Consider the following 20,916-nt stretch of genomic DNA (forward strand, 5'->3'; position numbering starts at 1 on the left):
AGACTTATGCACCAGAACTATCCACACTCTTAGTCAAGCTGCTTCAATACACCTAGAATGCTGGCAGCTACCCGACAAAAAGAAAATTGCTCAGATCTGTCCTGTCCACAAAAACCAGAACAAATCCAACCGGGTCAATTGCCACCTCATCAGTCTACTCTCAATCATAAGCAAAGTGATGGAAGATGTCATCGACAGTGCTATCAAGAGCCACTTACTCAGCAATAAGCTGCTCACTGACGCTCAGTTTGGGTTCCACTCAGGCCACTCGGCTCAAGACTTCACTATAGCCTTGGTCCAAACATGGACAAAAGAGCTGAACTCAAGAGGTGAGGTGAGAGTGACTGCTGTTGACATCAAGGCAGCATTTGACCAAGCGTGGCATCAAGGAGCCCTAGCAAAACTGGGCTCAATGGGAATCAGTGGGAAATCTCTCCACTGGTTGGTGTCATACCCAGCACAAAGGAAGATGGTTGTGTTATTGGAGGTCAATCATCTCAGTCCCAGGACATCGCTGCAGGAATTCCTCAGGGTAGTGTCCTAGGTCCAACCATCTTCAGCTGCTTCATCAGTGACCTTCCCTCCATCATAAAGTCAGAAGTGAGGATGTTCACTGATGATTGCACAACATTCAGCTCCATTCACAACTCCTCAAGTAATGAAGCAGTGCAGCAAGACCTGGACAATATTTAAGCCTGGGTCAGTAAGCGGCAAGTAAATTTCACACCACACAAGTGCCAGGCAATGACCATTTCCAATAAGATAGAATCGAACCATCGCCCTTGGACATTCAATGGCATTACCATCGCTGAATCCCCCACTATCAACATCCTGGGGGTTAACATTGACCAGGAACTTAACTGTACCAGCTATATATATTGTTGCTACAACAGCAGGTCAGAGGCTGGGAATTCTGCGATGAGTAATTCACCTTCTGACTCCCCAAAGCTTGTCCACCATCTCTGAGGCTCAAGTCAGGAGTGTGATGGTATATTCTCCAATTCATTGGATGAGTGCAACTGTAACTATGCTCATGGAGTGTGACACCACCCAGGACAAAACAGCCTGCTTGATTGTCACCCCATTCACCACCTTAAACATTCACTCCTTCCACCAGTGATGCACTGTGTACAAGATGCACTGCAACCACCCACCAAGGCTCCCTTGACAGCGCCTTCCAAACCCACCACCTCTACCACTTAGAAGACAAAGGGCAGCAGATACATGGGAACGGCAGCACTTGCAAGTTCCCCTCTGAGTCACACATCATCCTAACTTAGAACTATATCGCCATTGCGTCATTGTCGTTGGGTCAAAATCCTGGAGCTCCCTCCCTAACAGCACTGTGGGTGTACCTACACCACATGGACTGCAGCGATTCAAGAAGGTAGCTCACCGCCACCTTCTCAAGGGCAATCAGCGATGGGAAATAAATGCTGGTCTAGCCAGTGATGTCTACATCCCTTCAACAAATACCTGTTGACACGCAATCCCACATTACCTGACATGCCGTTTGCTGAATCAGTGGAATCTAGTTGTGTTGGGGAAGGAGTTATATGTTGAGAGATGCAGTGTTTTATGAAAACAGCAGATCAGCTGATTCTGGGGACATTGTGCTTGTCCTAGTGAGATTGATTAATATTGGGATATTCTGATTAAAACTGGGACAGTGGGCAAGTGTGCACATACCTATTACTGGCTCTACTCTCACGAGAAATCCTGCTCACTTTGGATTTTATATATTAAAAAAACAATGTGGCGAGATGTGTGGGTATGGCCCTCCTGATTTTTTCTGCTCTCATTTATTTTGATTGGGCACCCGCCTCAGGGGAAGAGGTAGCATTGAAGATATACCAGAGCTCAGCACAGCTGTATCTCTCTCTCTTTCAATCTCTCTCTTTTTATATCTCTCATTCACTTGGTCTTTCTTTCATGCTCCACCCCTTTCTCGCTCTATTTCTATCTCTTCCTAAAATCCTTGTCTCACTGATTTTCTTTCTCTCACTTTCTTTCCTTCTCTTTTTCCCTCTCTCTCTCATTCCCCCCTCTCTGTCTCTGGTTCTCTCTCTCTCTCTCTCTATCTGTCTCTCTCTATCTGTCTCTATCTCCATCTACAGTTCCAGGCTGTGTGATTTCTACACAGCACATATTCAGATACTAAGGTCACTTTTCATTAAGCTAAGTGCTTGACGGAAGGGTAACAGATTATACTTAAGGACATTCACTGGATCGCTTCTGATGGCTAAGCTCATAATAGGTGTGCAGCATTTATCTGTCATTTACATCTAGCTAAATAATTTGCCCCTGCTGCATCTCTTGAGGAAAGACTAAATTGGACAGAACAATCATGAGCTGAGCTCAGCACATACAGAGTTTTCAGGGGCTGTCAGTAAGGTTGTATTTTCTCCAAGTTCTGAACGTTCAGAGTGAGAGGTGACTGGTTCCCCAATCTTTCTCACTGCTGTGTAATCAGCCACTATGACAATCCCAAAAAAGTGCCTAGATTCAGGCTGGCGTCAGCCAGTGGCTCAGTGGTAGTGCTCCCAACATGAGATAGAAGACTGCTGGTTCAAATCCCCCTCCAGCAACTCAAGCAAATAATCCTGCAGTACTGAAGGAGTGCTGCAACATCAAAGGTGCTGTCCATTGGATAAGACAAACTGAGGCCACCTCTGCCCTCTTAAGGTGGATGTAAAGATCACATGACATCATTTTAAAGACAATCAGGAGAGGCCTCCCAATGTCCTGGCCCATATTTATCCCTCAACCAACATCAATAAAAACAGATTACCCGCTCATTATTGTGATGTTCTTTGTGGGAGCATTTTGGGATATCCTAATGACATGGAAGGCACTATATAAATGCACATATTTATTTCTTTTGCTTGTCAACACTACAAAAGTATAAGATGACATGGGTAAATTCCTCTCCTGTAAAGGATTGAAGCTCTGTCTGACTGTCTCGCTCTGCTCCTGTTCACAAACTAACACAGTTGTGCATTATTCTGTCACTTCCACTCGCCAGCCAGATTCTTGCTGGTCCAAACTTTGAGGAATAATGAAGAGAGCCAGTTGTTGTGCACGGAGCACATGTGCAGGCTGGCTCTGTGTCTATGGATCCAGAAAATTGAATCCAACAGTTACATCAGTGGAGCCACATATCCATGTTCTTTTGCTATCATTGGGACTTTGAGTGTTGAGGCGTATATACTGCAAAGTGCAGCTGACTCAAGAAGACCCACAATTTAATCTCGGATACGTACTTAATGTAAAAATACCTAAAGAAATCAACATTAGTGTCATGGATAACAGAACTCAGGGGCTATAACCAACCATCCCTACAGAGAAACTTTCAAGCATACAGTCCCAAATACTTCTCTCACACACAATCTCATAGACATACGATTCTACTCAATCTGTCACACACACAAAACACACCCACACACACACACACACACACACACACACACACAGTCATAAAGTCACAGTCACATGCATGCACAGACACACACACACGCAGCCTCACACATACAGTCACACACACAGTCACAGTCTGTCTCTCACACACACACACACACACAAACACACACACAGTTAGTCTTTCTCATACACACACACACAGTCACACACAGTCTCACACACGCACACACATTCACATACACACAGACATACATATATACATACACAGAGTCCCAGTCACACACACAGTCATGCACACACAAACACAGCCACACATACAGTCTCACACACACCGTCACACACACAGTCATGCACACACAGTCACAATCACACACACACTCACACAATCTGGCTGATATACAGTTCATATCAGAAGGGAGATGAGGAGAAATGTGTTCACTCAGAGTTTTTAGGATCTAAAACACAATTTTAAAAGCAAGTTGGACAGGTACATGAAAATAAGGAACTTACAGACAAAAAGTGGGAGTGTGCTGTTCTTTCAAGGAAACAAGACAGGAACAATGGGCCAAATGACCATCTTTCATGCTGTAAATTCTTATGATTCTATGATCTCCCTCTAGCTCACGCGCACAATACAATCTCTCAGATCTACAATCCTATTCAGTCTTGAGGAGCAGGGAGATTTAGGGGCCCATGTACAAAAAGCACCAAAAGCTGGTGGGCAAGCACAAAAATTAATTTAAAAGGCTGATGGACTGTTAGTCTTTATCTCAAGAAGGATGGAACTTAAAGGGGTAGAATTTATGCTATAGCTATATAAAGCTCCGTTTACACCTCATCTGGAGCGCTATATCCTGGACACCGCACCTTAGGAAGGATATATTGACCTTGAAGGCAGATACAATGCAGATTCACTAGAATTGTGCCAGGGTTAAAATGGTTAAATTCTAAGTAAGGTTGTATAGAATGGGCTTGCATTCACTTGAGTGTAGAAGATGAAGGGACGATATAATTGTAGTGTTTAAGAAGGGTAAAGAAGATTATAGGTAGATAGAGAGAAACTGTTTCCTCTTGTGAGGGAGTCCAGAACAAGGAGGCATAATCTTTATATTAGAGCTAGACCCTTTCAGGGTGACATCAGAAAGCACTTGTTGGCACAAAAGCTGCTGGAAATCATAAACTCTACCCCTCAAGAAGCAGTCAATTCAAAATTTTAAAACTGAGAAACACAGATTACTGGGTAAGGGTGTTAAGGGGTATGGAAATAAGGCAGCTCAATAGAGTTGAGACACAGATAGGCCATTAAATGGAATGGCAGAACAGAAGCGAGAGGCTGAACGGCCTACCCCTGTTCTTATCTTCCAATGTCTCTCAGGCACACTCAAGCACACGCACAGAACCTCACGGAGATACATCCCACTCCAAAAGTGTCCATGAGTCCTGTGCATGGCAGGAACCCCTGGGAGATCAACAGCAGTCTGATCATAAGAGCTGGGGAGCTTCCCAAGAGAGAGAGAATCAGCACCTTCAAGACAAACAGCACCGAGCAGAAAATATATCGCCAGGTTGTCGTCTAAGCCACCCTTACACCTATTATTACCTTACACAAGAGAGCCCGTGGAGCTTGGGAAGAGCAAGGTGAGAGGGGTGGGAGTGTCTCCCTGATACACAGTAAATGAGAGCTGCTCTCTTACCTGGCTCCTTGGTACTGTTGGTGCTATTCTCACTCTGCGACAGGCACTCTCCAAAAGCTCGTGCTGCTCTGCATGTTTGAATCCACAACGCAGCAACAGGGCAGAGAGAGAAGGAAAAGAATGTCAGAGGGATGCAAACCTCACAAAACTACACCAAAGGGGTGGGGATGATGAACTGACATTGAAGTACAAGGAGGTATGCCTTGCCTTGCAGCTACAAGGGGACAAGTGAATGAATGTTTCAGAAACAGTTCCAGTACAACCAGCATTGTAAATATGATCCAATAAAATTCAACAGCCCATCACAGAGCAGGCAGTAAAGCACATTCAATATTTTGATCTTTCCAACAGCTGCATCGTGAAGTGTTTCATTAAAAAAAAACACAGAAGCAATCCAGAAAGTGATAAAGGCCTCCTCACTTGCTGGGTAGGGTAAACCTAACAGCGTGATGTGTGTCAAAGAGACAAGACAGAGGAACAAAGAGGGACAAGGGGCAGAAAGAGCCAATGCAGAAAGGCAACGTAACGAGAGCAGAATAGTAGGATAAAGAAAATAAAACAGAAGGTTTGAAAGAACTGATATTAGGGGACAAATGCTTAGCACGGTATAGAGCACACGCCCCTGCAATTTTAAATAGACTAACAACTCCATTAAAACCGTGGATACAGGAATGTTGTACAAGCCCTTATGTACTTGCTGGCTAACAGTGCAAATTGTATAGGGGTGGAGAGAGGAGTAGGCATAGTGACAGTGTGCTTTGGCAATTAGATAGAGAGAAACAGATGAGAGAGACAGAGGAGATAAAAGAGATTTATAGAGGAAGAGGAAGCCAGAAGGACGAGAGAGAGAGACCGGAGAAACTGCACGGAGACAATACAAAGCAAAAATATAAATAAATACAGAACACACAGAATACAGTAAGGGAAACGGCAAGGAGCCACTCTTCATAAGAATATGGAGATGTAGATAGTGAGAAAACGGTAACGGAGAAAGATGCAATACAAACACTGGGGGAGAGACAGAGAGACAAGCCGACAGACAGTCACAAGAACTGAAAGATCCCGGTGGAACCAGTCGGAGCTGGGATAAGCTCTTGAGAGACAATCAGCCTCACATCTTCACAATGAACCGCACAGAGCTTACAATAAACTGAATGAATGGGCAGTCACTCTCTGCAGCATCGCTTCCCAGGGCAAGGGCTCTGGCACCAAGTGAATGGAATTTATTTTTGTTCCGAACAGAAGCGAGCAAACTTTCATAGCATCAACTTTCGCAAGTGAGGGACATCAGTCGCATTAATAGACCCCAGCAGCAAATCAAAGAGCCGCTTAAAGGGAACTTAGAAACAAGATGTAACTTGGCAATACCATTGCAGTAGAATCGGCAGCAACAGTGCACATTAATAGATAGATATATAATGTGCAGACTGGGCGTGAGACTACCGTGCCCAGCTCCGGACCCAGCTGCCACTTACCTAACCTTGGAATCAGCCGAGCAGATGGCATTGCTCCGCGGGGTTTTGCGTTTGGAAACAGCGCTTCCCATCCTGGATGGAGAGCTGGGGAATGGGAGACATCGCAGTCACAGGGCGGCCGGGGTGAACCCCTGGCCCATGCCAGGCAGTGCCAGTGTCAGGGAGCTGTGTACCGCCTGCAGCTCCCAGCCACCTCCCATACTCTGCTCGGCTGCTGCCGGACTCTGCGGCTCCGCCTGGATCTCCCGTGTCACCTGGTGGAGAGTGTGGGCAGAAAGAACCGAATATGGGCAGGGGAGGGGAGAGAGGCACTGACGCACTGACAGAGAGAGACAGCAGGGGAGGTGACAGCGGCAGAGAGGGCAGATAGAGAGAGAGAGAGAGAGAGGGGACAGATAGAGAGAGAGTGGGAGTGGGGAGATAGAGAGAGGGTGGGGGGCAGATAAAGAGAGAGGGCAAATAGGGAGAGAGGGGGCAGATAGAGAGAAAGAGGGCAGATAGAGAGAAGGCAAGTGGAGAGAGAGAGGGCAGATAGAGATAGAGCACCTAGACAGATAGAGAGAAAGAGATGGGGGGCAGATAGAGAGAGAGGGCAGATAGGGAGAGAGAGAGAGTGTGGGCAGTTAGACAGAGGGGCAGATAGAGAGAGGGAGAGGGCAGAGAGAGAGAGTGGGCAGATAGAGAGAGAGGGCAGATGAAGATAGAGAGAGAGGGCAGATGAAGATAGAGAGAGTGCCTAGGCCATAAAGAGAAGGGGGGGGGGGGCAGATAGAGAGAGAGGGCAAAGAGAGAGAGCATGGGCAGATAGAGAGAGGGGGCAGATAGAGAGGGGGCAGATAGAAAGAGAGAGTGCAGATAGAGAGAGAGGGCAAATAGGGAAAGAGAGAGTGCGGGCAGATAGAGAGAGAGGAGGGCAGATAGAGAGAGAGGAGGGCAGATAGAGAGAGAGAGCAGATAGAGAGAGAAGGCAGATAGAGAGAGGACAGATAGACAGACAAAGAGTGAGAGATATGGGGGCAGATAGAAAGTGGGCAGATAGAGAGAGGGGGAAGGTAGAGAGGGGAAAGATAGAGGGGCAGATAGAAAGAGAGAGAGGGGGATAGATAGAGAGGGGCCAATAGAGTGTGGGGCAGATAGTGAGAGAGGGGAAAGTGTACATAGAGAAGTGCACACGGAAAGGGGGCGGACAGATAGAGACAGGTAAATAGAGAGAGAGGAGGCAGATGAAGAGAGACAAATAGAGGCAGAGGGGCAGATAGAGAGGAGCCGATAGAGAGAGAAGGAGGCAGATAGAGAGAGAGAGGGCAAAACAGAGAGAGAGGGGCAGATAGATAGAGAGAAGGGGCAGATAAAAAGACACGGGTCGTGGATAGAGAGAGAAGTTAGATAGAGAGAGGCAGATAGAGGGGGGGTACATCGAGAGAGACGCTGATAGAGAGAGGGTGCAGATAAAGAGAGGGAGGGACAGATGGAGAGATGGAAGGTGCAGATAGAGAGAGGGGACAGATAGAGAGAGGGGACAGATAGAGAGAGGGGGACTGAGAGTGAGGGCAGATAGAGAGAGGGGAAGATATAGAGGGAGGGGCAGATAAAGAGAGGGAGGAACAGATGGAGAGAGGGAGCAGATGGAGAGAGGGGCAGATAGCAAGAGTGATAGGGAAGGGCCAGATAGAGAGGGGGGAAGATAGAGAGAGGGCCAGATAGAGAAAGAGAGGGGTAAGTAGAGAGAGGGGCAGATAGAGAGAGAGGGACAGATGGAGAGAGAGGAACAGATGGAGAGAGGGGGCAGATAGTGAGGGAGGGGGCAGATACAGGGAGAGGGGCAGATAGAGGGAGAGAGGCAAATACAGGGAGAGGGGTAGATATAGAGGGAGGGGGATGTAGAGAGTGGCAGAGGGGGGAGCAGATAGAGAGATGGAACAGGTGGAGAGAGGAAGGGTGCAGAGATGGGGTGGATAGAGAAAAGGAGGGGCAGATTGGGAGAGAGGGGCAAATAGAGGTGGACAATAGCAGATAGGGAGAGAGGGCAGATAGAGAGTGAGAGAAGGGTAGATGGAGAGAGAGAGAAACACAGCGGCCAATAAAGAGGTAGCAGGGCAGATAGAGGGAGTGGGGCAGATAGAGAGAAAGAGGACAGATAGAGAGGGGGCAGAGAGAGAAGGAGAGGGGTACATAGAGGGAGGGGCAGGTAGACCAAAGGGCAAATAGAGGGGGAGGGGCAGGTAGAGAGATAGGGGCAGATAGTGAGAGGGTGGGGTAGATAAAGAGAGGGACAGATAGAGAGTGAGATAGAAGGGCAGATAGAGAGACACACACAGGCAGATAGAGAGGGGGGTTCAGATTAAGCGAGAGAGGGCAGATAAAGAGAGATGAGTGGATGGAGAGAGGGGTCAGATAGAGCGAGAGTGGCAGGTAGATAGAGAGGAGCAGATGGAGAGAGGGAAGGGGCAGATGGAGAGATAGAGGGGGCAGGTAGAGGGAAGGGCAGATAGAGAGAGGGGGCAATAGATAGAGGGAAAGGGGTAGGTAGGGAGAGACAGGCAGTTAGAGAGGGAGGGCTACTAGAGAGAGAGATGGGGCAGATAGAGAGAGAGGGCAGTTACAGAGGCAGAGGCAGATAAAGGGTGGAGTGGTCAGATAGAGAGAGAGGGCAGATAGAGAGAGAGAGAGGCAGATAGAAGGGGTGTAGATATAGAGAGAGGGGCAGATACACAGAGAGAGAGAGATGGCCAGATACAGAGAGAGGACACAGAATGAGGGAGGGATAGATAGAGAGAGGGGGGAGCAGATCGAGAGAGAGGGCCAGATAAGGTGAGGAGCAGATAGTGAGAGAGGGACAGATAGGGAGAGAGAGGGGCAGATAGAGAGAGAAGGGGGCCAATAGAGACAGAGAGGGGTCAGATAAATAGAGTGAGGGGACAGATAGAAAGGGGGCAGATAGAGAGGTAGGGGCAGAGAGAAGGGGAGGGGTACATAGAGAGAGGGAGGGGCAGATAGAGCATAGGGTAGATAGAAAGAGAGGTGGCAGATAGAGAGGGAGGGGCAGATAGAGGGGGTAGATAGAGAGGGGCAGATAGATAGAGAGATGGGGCAGATAGTGAGAGGGGGCAGATGGGGGGGCAGATAAAGAGACAGAGGGGGAAGATAGAGAGAGGGGCAGGTAGAGAGAAAGGGATAGGTTGGAGAGGGGCAAATAGGGAGACAAGGGCAGATAGAGAAAAGAGAGGGTAGCTAGAGAGAGGGGGCACGGGTAGAGAGAGAGGGGCAGAGAGAGAGATGAGGATAAATAGACAGAGAAGAGGCAGATAGAAAGAGAGGGGCAAAAAGAGAGAGATGGCAGCGGGTAGAGAGTTAACGCAGATAGAGAGAAGGGGCAGGTTGAGAGAGGGCCCAATCTAGAGAGAGGGTGGCGGGGGGGAAGGTCAGATAGAGAGCGAAGGGCAGATAGAGTGAAGGAGGGTGAGATAGAGAAACACATGGGCAGATAAAGACGGGGTTCAGATAAAGTGAGAGAGGACAGATAAAGAGGGATGGGCAGATAGAGAGAGGCAGATAGAGAGAGGGAGGGGACAGATGGAGAGAGAGAAGGGGCAGAATGAGGGAAGGGCAGATAGAGAGAGGGGTAGAGAGAGAGAGGGGGCAGATAGAGGGAGTGATAGATAGAGAGAGAAAGGAGTAGGTAGGGAGAGAAGGGCAGTTAGAGAGGGAGGGGCTACTAGAGAGAAAGGAGGGGCAGTTAGAGAGAGGGCAGTTAGTGGGAAAAAAGCAGATAAAGACTGGGGTGGTCAGATAGAGAGAGGGGGGCAGATAGAGGAAAAGGGGCAGATAGACAGGGGGAGGGGTAGATAGAGAGAGGACAGTTGGAGAGAGAGGGAGAGAAGCGCAGATAGAGAGGGGTGTAGATATAGAGAGGGGGCAGATATATAGAGAGAGGGGGCAGATATATAGAGAGGGAAAAGATAGAGAGAAGGGCAGATAGAGATAGAGAGAGAGAGAGGGGTGGGCAAATAGAGAGAGAGGGCACAGAAAGAGGGGAGGGGTAGATAGGGGGGTGCAGATAGAGAGAGGCAGGCAGGTAGAGAGAGAGAGGCAGATAGTGAGAGGGGCGGGGCAGATAGTGAGAGGGAAGGGTAGATAGAGAGGGGGGCAGATACAGAGAGAGAAAGGGAAAGATATAGAGGGAGGGGTAGATAGAGAGATGCAGGGGTGAATGGAGAGAGGGGCAGATAGTGGCAGATAGAGAGTGGGAGGGGAATATAGAGCGAGGGGCAGATAGCGACAGGGGACAGATAGAGAGAGGGAGGGGTAGATAGAGAGAGGGGGACAGATAGAAAGAGGGAGAGAGAGAGGTGGCCAGATAGAGAGACAAGGGCAGATAGAGAGAGGGGCTCAGATAGAGAGGGAGGGACAAATAGAGGTGGGGCAAATAAAGAGAGAGGGACAGATAAAGAAAGGGGGCAGATAAAGAGAGGGAAGCAGATAGAGAGAGGGAGGATTGGATAGAGAGAGGGAGGCAGATAGAGTGGTACGGGCAGATAGAGAGAGAAGGGGAAGATAGTGAGATAGGCAGATAGAGAGAAAGGCGGCAGAACGATAGAGGGAGTGGTAGATAGGGAGAGAGAGAGCAGATAGTGAGAATGATGCAGATAGAGAGAGTGGGCAGATCGAGAGAGGGAGGGGCAGTTAGAGAGAGGAGTAGATAGACAGAGGGGATAGATAGAGAGAAAGGGGCAGAAAGAGAGAGGGGTCAACTGGAGCAAGGAAGGGGGAAGATAGAAAGAGGGGCAGATAGAGAGGGGCAAATAGAGAATGGCAGATAACAGAAGGAAGGGGCAGATAAAGGGAGGGGCGGATTGACAGAGGGGGTCGATCGAGAGAGAGGCAGATGGAGAGAGGGAGGAGCAGATGGAGAGAGGCCGATGGAGAGAAAGAGGCAGATGAAGAGAGAGGGGCAGATAAAGAGAGAGGGAAAGATAAAGAGAGGGGGCAGATAAAGAGAGGGAGGGGCGGATGGAGAGAGGGAGGCAGATAGAGTGGTAGTGGCAGATGGAGAGAGAAGGGGAAGATAGTGAAATAGGCAGATGGAGAGAAAGTTGGCAGAAAGGTAGAGGGAGTGGTAGATAGGGAGAGAGGGGGGCAAATAGTGAAAATGGGGCCGATAGAGAGAGCGGGCAGATGGAGAGAGGGAGGGGCAGTTGGAAAGAAGTGTAGATAGAGAGAGGAGGGGCAGTTAGAGAGAAAGGGGCAGTTAGGGGGGCAACTGGAGAGAGAGGGGAGCAGATAGAGAGAGGGAGGTTGATAGAGTGGTGGTGGAAGATAGAGAGGGAAGGAGAAGTTAGAAAGATAGGCAGATAGAGAGGGAGGGCAGATAGAGAGAGAGGGGCGATGGAGAGATAGAGGCCGATTGAGAGAAAGAGGCAGATGGAGAGAGAGGGGCAGGGAGAGAGAAGGAGAGACCAATATAAAGAGGGGGCAGATGGAGAGAGAAAGGAACAGATAGAGGGCCCAGATAGAGAGGGAGGGGCAGATGGAGTGGGGGCAGAGGGAGAGTGGGGGCAGATGGAGAGATGGGGTAGAGATGGGGGCAGTAGAGAGGGGGAAGATAGAGAGGGGACAGATAGAGAGAGGGGGCAGATAGAGACAAGGAAGGGCAGACATAGAAAGGGAACAGATGGAAAGAGAGAGAGAGGCAGATCGAGAGAGAAGGCAGATGGAGAGAGGGAGGAGCAGAGAGAGAGGGGGAGCAGATAGAGAAAGAGGGGGCAGATAGAGAGAGAGGGCAGAGAGAGAGAGAGAGATGTAGATAGAGAGGGGGAAGACAGATAAAGGGAGGCAGATAGAGAGGGGGCAGTAGACAGTGAGAAAGGGCAGATAGAGAAAGAAATGGGCATATAGAGAGAGAGGGGGCAGACAGAGCTGGCGAGGGGTAGATGGAGAGAGAGGGCAGATAGCAAGAGCACGGGCAGCGAGAGAGAAAGGGAAGATAGAGAGGGGGAGATATAGATAGAGAGAGAGAGTAGGGGCAGATAGAGAGAGAGGGCCAAAAGACAGAAAGGGAAGATCAGATAGGTGAGAGAGGGTCAGAGAGAGTGGGAGTGGCAGAGGGAGAGAGAGGGGTGAATAGAGAGTGGAAGGGGCAGATAGAGAGAGGGTGGGGTGGATAGAGAGAGAGGGGCAGATAGAGAGAGAGGTAGATGGAGATGGAGGGGAGCAGACAGAAAGAGTGAGGGGTGGATAGAGAAAGAGGGGGCAGACATAGGGAGGGGCAGATAGTGAGAGAGGGACAGATAGAGAGGGAGGAGCAGATGGAGAAGGGGAGAGGCAGATGGGGGGAGGGGTAGATGGAAAGAGAGAGAGTGACAGATAGGGAGAGAGGGGGCAATGGAGAGAGAGAGGGGCAGATAGGAAGAGTGAGGGGCAGATAGGGAGGGCAAGGGGTAGATGAAGAGAGCAAGGGGCAGATAGAGAGAGGGAGGGGCAGATCAAGAGAGGGGGAAGATAGTGAGCGTGTCAGATAGAGGGGGGCAGATAGTGAGAGAGGGGAAGTTGGAGGGGGAGGGGTAGATAGAGGGAGAGGGGGCAGATAGTGAGAGAGTTGGGCAGATAGAGGGAGGGGCAGAGAGTGAGAGGGAGGTGCAGAGAGATAAGGGAAGGGCAAGTAGAGAGAGGCAGTTAGAGGGGCAGTAAAGACTCGGCCCATAGCATACAAGGCTACGGGCCATGTGCAGAAAATGAGATTAGAATAGATAGGTGCTTGATGGGCCAGCACAGACACAATGGGCTGAAGAGCCTGTTTCTGTGCTGTATAACTCTATGACTCTATAAAGAGAGGGGCATAGAGAGAGAGGGAGGGGTAGATAGACAGAGGGTGGGGTAGATAGAGAGGCAAATAGAGTGGAGAGGGGCAGATAGAAAGGGGGAGGTGTAGATACAGAGGGGGAGGGACAGATAGAGAATGGGATGCTTAGACGGAGGGATAGATAGAAGGCGGGACATATAGAGAGAGGGGCATATAGAGAGAAGGGTAGATAGTGAGGGTATGGGTAAATAGAGAGGGGGAAGATAGAGAGATGCAGCAAATAGAGAGGGGGGTCGATAGGGAGAAGGTCATATGGGGAGAAAGAGAGGCGGATGGAAAGAGTGGCAGATAGAGAGAGTGAGTCAGATAGAGAGATGGGCAGATATTGAGAGGGGCAGAAAGAAAGAGTGGGTCAGATAGAGAGATGAAGGGGCAGAGAGAGTGAGAGGTGCAGATAGAGAGTCGGAAGGGCAAATAGATAATGGGGAGCAGATAGTAAGAGAGGGAGGGGCATATTATGAGAGAGGGGCAGATAGAGAGGGGGAGGAGCAGATAATGAGAGGGGCAGATAAAGAATAGAGATAGAGAGGGGAAGGGGCAGATAGAGAGAGGTGCAGGTAGAGGGAGAGTGGCAAATGGAGAGAGAGGGGCAGATAGAGAGAGGGGGTAGCTACTGAGAGAGAGGCAGCTAGAGATAGGGAGACAGAAGATAGTGGATGCTCCATCATTGAATATATTTAAGGCTGAGATAGACAGATTTTTGGTCTTTTAGGGAATTAAGGAATATGGGGAGCAGGTAGGAAAGTGGAGTTGAAGCCAAAGATCAGCCATGATCATGTTGAAAGGCAGAGCAGGCACAAAGGGCCTTGTGTTCTACTCCTGCTCCCATTTCTTATCTTCTATCTGTTTCAATAGCTAACTTAGATATATGGCTTTCTATATATAAATATAGTGAATAATTGAGGTCCTAACATAGACCCTTGAGGGATACCGCAGTCACATCCCGCCAATTAGAGTATCTGTCCATTATCCTTACTCTCTGTCTCCTGCTGCTCAGCCAATTTCCTAACCAGCTCAATAACCTGCCTTCAATTTCATGGGCTTCAACTTTAGTTCATAATCTCTTATGAGGGACTTTTTCAAATACTTTCTGGAAGTCCATATAAACATCCATGGGCATTCCCGTGTCCACTACTTTAGCCGTATCTTCACAAGATTCAGTCATTAGGAAGGCTAATTACAACAATATTAGACAGGAACTGAGGAATCTAGACTGGAGGCGGATGTTTGAGGGCAAATCAACAACTGACATGTGGGGGGCTTTAAAGCATCAGTTGATAAGAATTCAGGACCGGCATGTTCCTGCTAGGATGAAGGATAAGCATGGCAAGTTTCAGGAACCTTGGATAACGAAGGATATTGTGAGATTAGTCAAAAAGAAAAGGGAAGCATTCGTAAGGGCTAGAAGGCTGGGAACAGATGAAGCCCGTGGAGAATATAAAGAAAGTAGGAAGAAACTTAAGCAAGGAGTCAGGAGGGCTAAAAGAGGTCATGAAAAGTCACTGGCAACCAGGATTAAGGAAAATCCCAAGGCCTTTTATACATATGTAAAAAGCAAGAGGGTAGCCAGGGAAAGGGTAGGCCCACTCAGGGACAGAGGTGGGAATCTGTGTGTGGAGCCAGAAGAAATGGGAGAGATACTAAATGAATACTCCTCATCAGTATTCACCAAAGAGAAGGACTTAGCGGTCAATTTGTCTAGGGAAGAGTGTGTAGATAGCCTGGATCATGTTGAGATCAAAAAAGAGGAGTTAGGCGTCTTGAAGAATATTAAAGTGGATAAGTCCCCAGGGCCAGATGGGATCTACCCCAGAGTACTGAGGGAGGTAAGGGAGGAGATTGCTGGGGCCTTGACAGAAATCTTTGTATCCTCACTGGCTACGGGTGAGGTCCCAGAGGACTGGAGAATGGCCAGTGTTGTTCCATTGTTTAAGAAGGGTAGCAGGGATAATCCAGGAAATTAAAGACCGGTGAGCCTTACGTCAGTGGTAGGGAAATTATTGGAGAAGATTCTTCGTGACAGGATTTACTACCATTTGGAAGCAAATGGGCATATTAGTGAGAGGCAGCATGGTTTTGTGAAGGGGAGGTCGTGTCTCACTAGCTTGATCGAGTTTTTCGAGGAAGTGACAAAGATGATCGACGATGGAAGGGCAGTGGATGTTATATACATGGATTTCAGTAAGGCCTTTGACAAGGTCCCTCATGGCAGACTGGCACAGAAGGTAAAGTCGCACAGGATCAGAGGTGAGCTGGCAAGATGGATACAGAATTGGCTTGGTCATAGAAGACAGAGGGTAGCAGTGGAAGGGTGCTTTTCTGAATGGAGAGCTGTGACTAGTGGAGTTCCGCATGGATCAGTGCTGGGACCTTTGCTGATGTAGTATACATAAATGATTTGGAGGAAAATGTAACTGGGCTAATTAGTAAGTTTGCAGTCGACACTAAGGTTGGAGGAGTTGCAGATAGTGAAGAGGATTGTCAAAGGATACAACAGGATATAGATCGGTTGGAGACTTGGGCGGAGAAATGGCAGATTGAGTTTAATCTGGACAAATGCAAGGTAATGCATTTTGGAAGGTCTAATACAGGCAGGGATTATACAGTAAATGGCAGAACCCTTAAGTGCATCGACGGGCAGAGGGATCTGGGTATACAGGTCCACAGGTCACTGAAAGTGGCAACGCAGGTGGATAAGGTAGTCAGGAAGGCATATGACATGCTTGCCTTCATTGGCAGGGGTATTGAGTATAAAAGCTGGGAAGTCATGCTGCAGCTGTATAGAACCTTGGTTAGGCCACACTCGGAATATTGCGTGCAATTCTGGTTGCCATATTAGCAGAAGGATATGGAGGCGTTGGAGAGGGTGCAGAGGAGGTTTACCAGGATGCTGCCTGGTCTGGAGCTTATTAGCTATGAGGAGAGGTTGGAGAAACTCGGATTGTTCTCACTAGAGCGACGGAGATTGAGGGGCGACTTGATAGAAGTTTACAAAATTATGAGTGGCATGGACAGAGTAGATAGTTAGAAGCTTTTCCCAGGGTGGAAGAGTCAATTACTAGGGGACATAGATTTAAGGTGAGAGGAGAAAACTATAGAGGAGATGTGCGGGGCAAGTTTTTTACGCAGAGGGTAGTGAGTGTCTGGAATTTGCTGCCAGAGGAGGTGGTGGAAGCACGTACGGTAGTGGTGTTGAAGAGGCAGCTTGACAAGTACATGAATAGGATGGGAATAGAGGGATACGGACCCCAGAAGTGCAAAATGTTTTAGTTGACGGGCAATATGATCGGCGCAGGCTTGGAGGGCCGAAGGGCCTGTTCCTGTGCTGTACTTTTCTTTGTTCTTTGCTATTACCCTGCTCTTTTCCCAGATGCCCTGCAATGGGACCAGGAGATACACTATCACACTACCTAGTGGCAAGAGGTCTGTGACTGACAGCTGTTTACATACAAAATTGCCATTATAACTGTATGGGCAAGAGCTTGGTGTCCTTTTGGGGCTGCTTTCAAAGAGAGATGATGCAGGAGTAGCAAGCTTGATATCATGAGCCGTGCATGAGTGATTTACTCAAATTCAGGCCATTAAGGAATGAGTGGCATATTCATGGCTATCTACAGCAGAGTCCTGGATCAATGAGGGAACAAGTGAAGAACAGTGTGACTGATGCCATTGAGACCTTGGTACTCTACAGACAGACCCTCATGCAGCTCATGATTGATCCAGCTCTGTCAACCAGGATCTGAGAGATTTCAGGAGATCATTCCAGTTAGACCTGGTCAGTGGTAGGAGGGCTCTATTACCAGCAGTAGTTCATGATCAAAGAGCCCCACTGCAATCTTCCAAAACCTCATCCCTATTGCTGTCTCCATCTTCCTCAACTTTCTTCCTGGGGCCCCATAATTATGGGCCTCCTGATGACCTCACACTCCTCTCTGCACAGCACAACTATAGTGGATGATGATGATCTTTGAGACTTTATCTGGACTGTAAAGTAAATCAGGACCCAAGTGGCCCAAACTATGGAATAGTTGCTTCTGTATCTCTCTGGTTTGCACCTACAGTAATTCAGGTATTAGCATGGGCCTGATTGTATCTGGGTTCTGCTGCTCTGTTGAGTCTCTCTGTTGGGATTCATCAGCTATGATTCACTATTGAAATGCATTGGATGATTTGAACTTGCTGTATTTGACTGGTAGAAACTTACTAAACTCCCCACAGAGATTTAATTCTTGTCCACTTCAGTCTGAGTACCTCACTTAGTGATATGATGAGTATTACTTGCTGCCAAACTGCTGCCTTGGCACTGAAAATTAACTATTGCAAGCGTGGAAGCTCGTTCCTTCAGGTTTTAATTGTTATTTGAGATTTAAAAAACATTTTTTTACTTTTCCTTTCTGTCTCTTTTCTCTCGCTCTTAATGTACTCTTTCTTTCCCTTTCTCTTTATTTCTTTTCTTTACCTAATTTGATATTAAATTGGCATAATGGAGAATGCAAGTATTTTATTCCAGATGGTAGATTAGTCCATGTGTTGATGTTATGATCTTGTGAATCCCACCCTGAAAGGTGAGCTTGAGAATGTTACCCTTTACAGGAATCTTTGTAATCATAAAAACTCAGACAGTAATGAACAGTTGCTAAATTCCAAGTAGCCTCTAAATGTAGAGAAGAGAAGGCTTTCCTGTATACCTAGCCTGACAGACTAAAGCCATTTATTCCTGGGCTGACACTCTATGATAGGGTCTGCTTTGTCTTGCTACATGACATCAGGCTACAGTCTATTTATTTATTGAATCGTGAACTGTATTCACTTAGCAAGTAAAGTGGCCCCCAATATTTGCTTTGATGTGCAAGTATGGCGCTGTTAACAGTACTGCAGGTAGTGAGCACCTCACAACCTCAGCTTGTTAAAGAGTGAATGCTTGGTAAAGGTTTATTCCATTATGTAATTATTGGGTTGACGTAATGCCAGTGAAGTCTGGGGGAGATCTTTAAGGCAGGTTAAATCAAAAATGTCAGCTCCCCAAACATATACTCATTCATTCCTCTACAATCAGCTTCATTGTATAACCTATACAAAATTCTCCCTCATTGTCTCTGCATGTCTCCCTCACTTTGACTTTACTTCTGTGTCTCTCTTTCTGCTCTCCTGTCTGTTCAAAATGTGTACAGGCGCACTCTGTACCTCAGTGTAAGATGTCTTTCTTTGCATTTATTTGTGTGGGTGTGTCTTTGTCTGTGTATCTGTGTGTGTGGTGGTATGTGTCTGTATCCCTCTCTCTTGGTCTCTCTGAGGGCATGTATCAATGCGGAAGTTTCCATATTGACAGGGATTCACTTTGGATCGCTCCAGTGTTATACCTTGTGGAAGTGCATTATTGGGAGAATCTCCTTGGGTTTCCACGGCACTTGCTCTGAAGTTACACCAGCGGAGCATGGAAGCCTTGAAGACATTCCTGTTGTCACTGTGTCTAAGTCTCTGTATCTGTATCTCTGTCTGTATCTGTGCCTGTGTCTCTGTGTCTGTGTCTCCGTGTTTGTGCCTCTATCTGTGTCTGAGTTTCTGTATCTGTATCAATGTCACTATCCGTCTCTGTGTCTGGGTCTCTATCTGCATTTGAGTCACTGTATCAGTATGTGTGTGTGCTTCTATCTGTATTTGTGTCTGTGTCTCTATCAGTGTCTATCTGTGCCTGTGTCTGTGTCTCCATGTCTGGGTCTCTACCTGTCTGTGTGCCTGTGTCCGTGCCTCCATGTCCATGTCTGTGTCTCTATGTCTGTGTCTCCGTGTCTGTGATCCTATCTGTGTCGGTGTCTATATCTATGTTTCTATCTGTGTCTGTGTCTTGTTCCAGACAGGGCAGAGATGGTAGGATGATTTCCCCCCTTTTCCACCCCTTGACTGACCAAAACAAGCTGTGCTTTAAAGAAGAAATATTTTGACCCCTTGGGTGCTGTCACTCTCAAGAACTGAGACAAGACAAGCTTTCTTGTAAGTTTAGAAAAAGGAAGAATAAATATTTATTTTTCAACACCCAAATGTATTTGCAACAGTACCTACTCACTCATGCACACAAGACACGCACACAAAAGAAGGTAATTATGAAAGAGGAAGCATGCATTTAGGTTTTTTTTTTAAAAAGTCCCAAAGCCACTATTACTCTTGTCATGAAGCTATTAAAGTATATAATGTTGGAAATTATTTTTTTTAAAATAGAGGTTTAATCTGTGCACATGTCTTAACTGGATTAAAGCCAGCTAGCCTAGGTGTTTTGATGTGTACTAGTTTTGAGATGTAAGAGAGGTAGAGTGTATTTGCATTTTGTTGAATAGAGCATTCAAGAAGGGGAATGAATTTTGGCACCTAGCTAGCAGAAATCAAGCAATGTTTATATTACTAATACAATTGGTACTATGAAAGGGGTTTTATTGTTAGAAGAAGTGGAGTTCAAAGGGGCTGGTGATACAATGAGAACTTACATTCAATGAGATGTGCTAGGTATAACAGATAGCAGTTTTGTGTGTGCAGGGCAGAGGCAATGTAAGAACAAAGCCTGTAAGCCTACCACTGTGTCTGCAAAGGAATCAAAGCGAAAGGAACCTCATTTTGAATTTGTAAGTTGAAAATGCTTTGCCTGGTGTCTGCTCAAAGTCTATGTGTTGCTTTTGCCTTAGTGGAGATTAGTCTGAGAATTTGTTAAAAGTTATGATAGTAGTAATTTGTAGCCATGTGTATATATTTAACTTGTGTAAATTAATAAATATCTCATGTAGTTTGATATAAAAACCTCTCGAGAACTGGTGGTCTGCTTCCTGAATTTAAAGCTGCATCTCAAAAATTTCACCTAAAAGTATAGGTTATGACAGTTGTTCCAAGTCTCCTTGTCTCCCAGACTGATAATTGAAACTGCTCTCAAAAAAATGTCAATAAAAGTTTCTTATCATAAGCTAGTTTCTGTCAGGTGACCATAGTATTGAAACCCAAACTTACCTTAATGTTGAGCGCGGAGGTCAGGAACTCCAAGTCCCAACAAACCTCATACCTCCCATCATGCGCAGACTGGGAGCTGGCTGCACATGTGCAATTCAGAAACTCTGGATCTTTAAGTTCTTCAGGCCCAGGATAGGCCCAGCACACCTGTGCATAAAGAGAGAAGCAAAAAGAAAAAAAAGTGTGAAAACCCAGGTCAGGTGACCAGGAGCAGAGTGCCATCGAGAAGAAGTGTCCCAGGCAAGAGTCAGGGGAGAGGCAATAGGGAGAGGTCCCAAAGGGACAGGGGACAGGGAAAGGTCCCAAAAGAAGAGTCCCAGAGAGGGGACAGGGATAGGAAGAAGTCCCAGTTCATTTAGAAAGAGAGGAGCAGAGAAAAAAGGCTCCATATAGGAAAAGGGCTACGGGTAGCAGACTTTAAGCGAAGAGAGCTCAGTAGAAGCCCTGGTAATTGAAGAGGGCTCAGGAGAAGGCCTGA

The 20,916-nt window shown here is 47.2% G+C and overlaps 1 protein-coding gene across 1 annotated transcript in view; it reads right to left on the reverse strand.

The window, feature by feature from the left end:
- The window catches only part of nsmfa (NMDA receptor synaptonuclear signaling and neuronal migration factor a), a 66,008-nt gene extending 59,205 nt beyond the window's left edge, over positions 1–6,803 (reverse strand). Inside the window, exons 1-2 of the mRNA XM_078550355.1 lie at positions 6,590–6,803; positions 5,115–5,182 (exon numbers count right to left, since the gene is read on the reverse strand). Of these exons, the coding sequence (XP_078406481.1) occupies positions 5,115–5,182; positions 6,590–6,660 (139 nt within the window). The 5' untranslated portion in view covers positions 6,661–6,803. The remainder of the gene's footprint in view (positions 1–5,114; positions 5,183–6,589) is intronic.
- Positions 6,804–20,916: the final 14,113 nt, after the last annotated feature.

Source organism: Cetorhinus maximus, chromosome 10, assembly GCF_964194155.1.
Source record: "Cetorhinus maximus chromosome 10, sCetMax3.hap1.1, whole genome shotgun sequence".
Classification (NCBI taxonomy): Eukaryota; Metazoa; Chordata; class Chondrichthyes; order Lamniformes; family Cetorhinidae; genus Cetorhinus; species Cetorhinus maximus.